This window comes from Lycium ferocissimum, chromosome 7 (genome assembly GCF_029784015.1).
Source record: "Lycium ferocissimum isolate CSIRO_LF1 chromosome 7, AGI_CSIRO_Lferr_CH_V1, whole genome shotgun sequence".
Taxonomy (NCBI): domain Eukaryota; kingdom Viridiplantae; phylum Streptophyta; class Magnoliopsida; order Solanales; family Solanaceae; genus Lycium; species Lycium ferocissimum.
Genome location: NC_081348.1, coordinates 11,706,039 through 11,713,177, shown reverse-complemented (window position 1 = coordinate 11,713,177; position 7,139 = coordinate 11,706,039). Strand labels below are relative to the sequence as shown.

The following is a 7,139-nucleotide window of genomic DNA, read 5'->3' as shown; positions in this document are numbered from 1 at the left end:
CGTCGTGGCAGTGAAGTCAGTCGTTGGTTCAATATTCAAACGTCCACCCCATTCTGCGGTTCAATATTCTTAAATCTTTATAGTAACAATAGCAATGACATGAAAATAAAATCAATTTGATTAAATCAGTTAACAAGCCCTATATTCCAAGGGAAGCAGTCCGTTCAATTTTGATTCCTTTGATCTGTGTGCCAAACGAATTATGGGACATGGAAGATCAAAGTTGCTCATCTTATTGTGTTGTTTATCATACACTTTATCAATAGCCATTGCAGCGTGAGTTTTTTGAATACTTGTTCCTCTTCTCCATTTGCATGAATACAATGTGATTCTGTTCCTAATTATTGAGTGTGTACAGGAAGAGTTACTATGATATTTTGCAAGTTCCAAAAGGTGCTTCTGATGAACAAATCAAACGGGCTTATCGAAAGCTTGCCTTAAAGTATCATCCTGATAAAAATCAGGGAAATGAGGAGGCTAATAAGAAATTTGCTGAAATCAATAATGGTATGTTTCTTTTCAGGGCTAATACATCGATGACCTCTTAAATTTGTCAGTAAACTTCATTTAGACATTCAAACTACAGCTTATTCCAATGAAACACATGATAAAAGTGTTTCTATTAGACACTTTTCATTCAAATTTTGGAATTTTTTTACTGTGCTCATTCCGTGATTTAATTATACGCATTAGTCTCAATAAGTTGTAAAACCTCATACCTGTTTCAATTGAGCGTGATGTGTCTTATAGGAACACTTGATTACTTGTTCAGGTGCTCAATTGAAACAAAACTGTAGTTCGGGTGTCTAAATGAAGTTTACTAATAAATTATTGGACTCATTAGGTGGTACTGAGATTAGTTTTATATAATTACGCATCTTATTTGGATGCTCCAAAAGACATATTGTAAGTATAGGATGCTGAGTGGATCGAGATTATTCATATAGCTCACTCTAACTAGTTTGGGACTGATGCTTAGATGATTGTTTGATTGACATTCATCTTTATTGGAATATTTTCAGCCTATGAAGTACTATCGGACAGTGAAAAGAGGAAAATATACGACAGGTATGGTGAAGAGGGTCTTAAACAACATGCTGCTAGTGGAGGCAGAGGTGCTGGAATGAACATGCAAGACATATTTAGCCAGTATGTTGAGTTCCTTTTAATTCCACTTTATCCTTGATATTATTTTGTGCCGTTAATTTTGTTTGCTCATTTAAGCATTATACCCATTCAACGGTTGCATATTCTTGTTGGAATGAAATGGACCCGAAAAGAGAGACCCCTATTACTATATCTGATTGATAGATCGGATAGGTGCATCTTATTGCAATGTCTAGTGTTCAGCAACTGTTAATCTTAATTTACAACTTCCAGCCATGAGCTTTACTCTTTTGTTTAAAGCCGCAACATTGAAGTAGGATTAAGGTTGCACCTTTCAACTTAAAAAATGGATTTAAACAACTGATATTGAGCTAGTCGTAGTAAGGTCTATCAATAGGCACATGGCCCACTTATATAATTCTGATTACAAGCATAAGCTTAAGCGATATCTCTGGTTGTACTTCACAGTTTACTCATCTACAGAATTATAGTTGGTTCTCATCATCTGGTCACCTTATATTATTACCTTGCACTGCAAGGCAGCTATTGAATTTATCTCACTTACATTAGCAATCAAAAGAATTTGTCCATCGTTTGTTGATATTTGATATCTAATGAATGATTGACCATTTCTCCTGCGATATGGTAAGGGTGGTTTGATTGTTTTGTCTTTAATATTTGTATGGTACTCTACTTGATGTTTAGATGGGTTTAAACTTCTTATATGTTAGCAAAATAGGCATCATGTCTAATCTTTCAATTCATTCAAATCACTATTGTTAGTATTGTGGCTCTTATTTATAGTGATTATATGGCTCGCCGGCATGACTTCTTTTCTGTTGAATACTTACCAGCTATTCCCTAAGATACATTCTAGATACTCCAAAAGATTCCATATTGAAATATTTAGATAGACTCAAGTAACCAGAACCTTCACCAATTATGATGGTAAGGAGCTCCGTAGACATACTTTCTTTATGGAAGTACATTGTGGTGGTACTACACGACGTTCCATTCATATATGTCAGATACGTTTCTATTAATCTTTCCTAAGTTATTGCGAACATTGGTTTCCCACATTACGAGTATAATTTGCGAAAGACATTTTAAGAAATAACTCTTGTATTCATTTATTTCCCTCTGCCTGTTCTTTTCATCTAGTTGGAAATGTTAGTTGGTTCTGTTTTTTTTTTCTTGTAACTTGTGAGAGAAGTACACATTGCAAACACTTGTGCCGTGATTTTCAAATATTTTTTTTCTAAAGGAGCTATTCTCCTTAGTTTATCTGGTTTCTCCTGAAGTTGTATATTTGTTATTTTGTGATGATTAAATATGAGGCATGTGCTATCTTTCGCATTGACAAAATGAATAATCTCTGAAGGTTTTTCGGTGGGGGCTCAATGGAGGAGGAGGACGAGAAGATCGTGAAGGGTGATGATGTAATCGTTGATTTGGATGCAACATTGGAAGATTTATACATGGGGGGCTCCTTGAAGGTGAATTCTGTGAACTAATCTGCTCATCTCTTGCTAAATACTCCTTGTCAAGTTGACATAATCGCCCCTTTCAAGTTGACATCATCGCCCCTTTCAAGTTGACATCATCGCCCCTTTACTACGGCGAAGGGGTACAACTATCCTGATCGTTGAAGAAGTAAGATACATGTGTGTTTCAGAAAGCTATCATATGCTTTCCACATGTCTTCTTTTCCATCACACAACTTGCTGGTGACTTAAAGTAGAGATTTAGGAAGTTGAGAATTATCTCCTATTTGACATTGAGATACATCTCACGCAGTAGTTATGGCCAAGAAGTTATGAGAGAACCAATCCTTTCAGACACAACCTTTCCACTTGGAGTTATGATGTCACATAAATAGTGTTGGATTATAGTTTTTATTCGCTGCTACATTTGTCTTAGAGGCAGTAGTTAGAGCTAGAAGTTATGTCTTAGAGGCAGGTAGATACATTTCACCTAGTAGTTATGGCTAAGAAATTATGAGAGGACCAGTCCTTTCAGCAACAACCTTTACACTTAAGAGTTATGATTTCATATAAATAGTGTGGGATTATAGTTTTAATTCACTGCTATTTTTGTCTTAGAAGACCAGCTCTGGTAGGTATATTGTGCATTTCTGCAGATTTAGTATGTTAAATGCTAACGCCATCGATGGAGCTTTCAGTGACCAAAATGTCTAAGCTAGGGGTGGGCTAGTGGAGCTAGGTAGACGCAAGGGGGTTCAATTGAATCCCCTTCATCAAAATATTATATTGCGTAAAATAGAGCAAAGACAATTTCTTTTTGTTTATGTATAAATTGTAATCCCCTTAACATAAGGGAAGATTCTACTGTAGTAGCAAAGGTGGTTCAAAAATTAGTTTGGGTCATAATATTATATCCTAGAGTGGGGCAATCTTTCATTTCTTGAATCACCTTGTTTGAATTCCGGGCTACGCTAAGCCTAGATTTTTCTTTTCTGGTTATATCGATTGTCAACGTTTTTCTAAAATGTTTGTACTAATCAAGAAATGTTTCTTTTGTGTCTGGGAAAAGTATAGGTTTGGAGGGAGAAAAACATTTTAAAGCCAGCCCGTGGTAAGAGGCAGTGCAACTGCCGAAATGAGGTATATCATCGACAAATCGGCCCAGGAATGTTTCAGCAGATGACTGAGCAGGTATATGTGCTCTCCAAAGTTCTAGATGTCAATTTCTTTTGGTGTAGCGTCTGAATTATCTTAAACTCTGCAATTGTGTTGTTTAGGTCTGTGACCAATGCCCCAACGTGAAGTTTGAAAGGGAGGGCTACCACATTACTGTGGATATTGAGAAAGGAATGCAAGATGGTCAGGTGAGCTTTCTTCTACATTTTTGACTTGTATGCTTTATGCTGTTTGTTAAGCTATTTACACTCTTTATTTGTTTGTACCGATCCGTTTCTGACGTAGATACTGAACATAAGCCTGTGTTTATGCATTTTGGTGTACTTTCTTCCTTGCACCGTTTTTGCTGCTAGTACCCTCAGGAGCTTCATTTGGATAGCAGAATAATTTTGCTTTCCATGTCCTTCTGGCCATTTAGACCTTCCTGCCTAAACTGTGAAATTTACTTTTTACTCTTATAAATAGTAGCCTTTGCTAGATGCTGATATGAGGTGCACCTAAGTTCACCCAAAAAGAGTAAAAATAGTAGCCTTTGCTAGACGCTGATATGAGGTGCACCTAAGTTCCCCCAAAAACAATCTGATAGTGGTTTATTTGAAAGCTTCCTAGGCTTGACATGTGGGGCACTTTGATATGAATGTGATTTACAGTGTTAGCATTTATGATCTATATCTTGTCTATGATGTAATTTCTTTCACTCTAAAGAAGCTTAATTCATTGTAATTTTATTCGTTTTTTCTGAAATGAGGGAAACATTGCAGAATTTCTTTAGATCTATCAAACTTTTCTTTTTTAAATCGTAAGCAAAGTCATATCATGTTTAATCTTCTAACTGATTTCTCCTTTCTAGATGGGCTAATAAATTTGCGTGAACAATAGATCATAACATTGAATGGCATATTTTTTCCCTAGAAGTGCTCTCTTCGTGTCATGTCTTGCTAAACTTGATGTCTGAACAACCGGAAACTGCTTTTCATTGTGTTGTGTGTTTCTCAATAAGTCTTTGATTATGTTGGAGCCCTGAAATAATAGAACATCATTTTTATAGGAAGTGGTCTTTTATGAGGATGGTGAGCCTAAGATAGATGGTGAACCTGGAGACCTGAAGGTTAGATTTCTATCCCATGCTAAACAAATGGACTTATTTCATTATGATATATGCCTTGAGTGTGACTTATGTTGGTTCCTTTTCATACTTTGGAACAGTTCCGCATCCGCACAGCTCCTCATGAGCAATTCAAAAGAGAAGGAAACGACCTTCGCACCACTGTTACTATAACTCTGGTAATCTTGACATTGCTTTACTTAGAATAGTGCCTCGTAATTAGCCCTTTTTATTCATATGGCATAGAATTTAACATTTTAGTTTACCAAAAGATGAAGGTTGTTAAAGAAGAATTAGAATAAGGGATTGATGCTATGCTGTTCAGAGAGACTGATGTCAGCAAGCATGAAGATAAATTCAGCTAAACCGATGCCCGACATAGTGCCAGTAGAGACAGTTCCCCTTATCCTCACCTCTTGTTTTCTGCCCTTGTCTGCCTCATTATTCACTAAGCATGCATATGTTTACCCATATAGTAATGGCCAACCAACGAATGGTGCTATAGCAGACAGCACTTACTCTAGAATTCTTGGTTGATGGATTAGCTGTAACCTAGTTTTAGCTACTGATGCAGACCTTTGTTACCTCGACAAATAATTCCATCTGAATACCTGCAAAAAACTTCATTCATGAACGAGACCTTTATTACATTATAAATGGCGTCATTGAGACTCAAACTATTGACCAATTTCCTTTATTTGGGTCGAGATCCCTATCAGGTAGTCGATCTCTGTTTCACTGTAGCTCGTGAAGAGAGAGATAGGGAGCTGTTACTGCCATGAGAGGTTTGAGGAAAATGGCATTAGTGAATTTACTAAATGATGAGTGCTTAACCTATGTGGATCTGAACTAGATGTAACTTTAATGCGTCAGCAAATGTAATCTTCCTTTGAGCTAGATCGCAAAGTTGGTTTTGGCTGGGTGGAATGAGGTGATTACTCGTTTATGGAGGGAATGCTTGAAATGGAACTCTTTGCTCTTATCTTTTTTCTTTTGAACATATTTTTCCTAGTCAGCAGTTTTTTCCATCTTCAAGTATTAAACAAATGAACTTCTGAACTAGCATTCAACAAGTTACTATGGGTTTTGCATTATATTTGGTGTTTTTTTAAAACAAGATGTTTTTCTTTAGAGATTACATAACCTTCTTTTGTGGAGTTAATCAGTAACAACCAAACGAATATGGATAGACTCATGTTATGAACATAAGGGGTTTACAGCTTCATCTATTATGGAACTCTTAAGAATCCTAGAAAGCTAACTCCTTTCCTGGTGTGATGCTTTTACTTCCATTCAGGTGCAAGCTCTGGTTGGTTTTGAGAAGACCATTAAACATCTTGATGATCATTTGGTGGATATTAGTTCAAAGGTATATACTTCTATACATGTCTGGCCGACTAACCAACTAGACTTGTCTGTTTGGCTATATGACCATGTACTGAAATCATTATTTATATTCTTCACTAGGGAATCACTAAACCTAAGGAAGTGAGGAAGTTTAAAGGTGAAGGGATGCCACTGCATTATAGTAATAAGAAGGGTGACTTATATGTTAAATTTGAGGTTCTTTTCCCCGCGTCATTGACGGAGGACCAAAAGAAACAGATCAAGGAAATTCTTGGTTAAGATATAGTATTATCGGGGATCTCTTTTGTCCCAAGTGATGAACTCTGGGCATCTGTTTGAGGATGCATTGTGATTCTGACTTGCTATAATCTTCCAGGTGTCCGCGATATTAATTTTCAGGGCTCTTCTTCCGAATTCACATTTTCCTTTTCTCTGTTTTCGGGTAGGGGTGCTCATTTGAGGTATAGAATAGAGGCCATTTTATATGTATTGAACAATGATTGTTGAGTAGATGGAAATTTGTATATTACTAGCGCGGTGATTCAAGTATATTTGGATGACTGATTAACCAATTAGCTGCTGCTTTATTTTGAAGGCCTCTCTTTAGCAATGAGGTTTGTCAGTGAGTAACTTAGTCCCAGATAGTTTATGCTATATGATAAATGTAACGTCTTGTTTGTCTTCTCTTCACCCCCATATAATGCAGAATGAGATTGATGTGCTAATAAGATGGGTTTAGGCAATGTTAAACTTTAGGCCTCCAAAATAGAGTTTTCCAGTCTTTGGTATAAGTAAAACCAAGAATTTTCGCTGGGTGTCCTTTCTAAGGACTGGTATTTAATTTTTGTTCCCGTTAACAAAAATAGTGCTAATATAGACACCAACTCCTCCTCCTTCCTCTTTTATTGTAGAAACATGCT

At 36.5% G+C, this 7,139-nt stretch overlaps 1 protein-coding gene across 1 annotated transcript; it reads left to right on the top strand.

Annotated features, from left to right (window-relative positions):
• Positions 1-6,903, top strand: LOC132063351 (dnaJ protein ERDJ3B). The gene is made up of 10 exons (XM_059455855.1): positions 1-276; positions 359-507; positions 1,023-1,149; positions 2,489-2,603; positions 3,666-3,782; positions 3,869-3,955; positions 4,816-4,875; positions 4,974-5,051; positions 6,170-6,241; positions 6,340-6,903. The coding sequence occupies exons 1-10, from the start codon at positions 203-205 to the stop codon at positions 6,496-6,498; spliced, it is 1,038 nt and encodes a 345-aa protein (XP_059311838.1). The 5' UTR covers positions 1-202; the 3' UTR covers positions 6,499-6,903.
• The last annotated feature ends 236 nt before the right edge of the window (positions 6,904-7,139 follow it).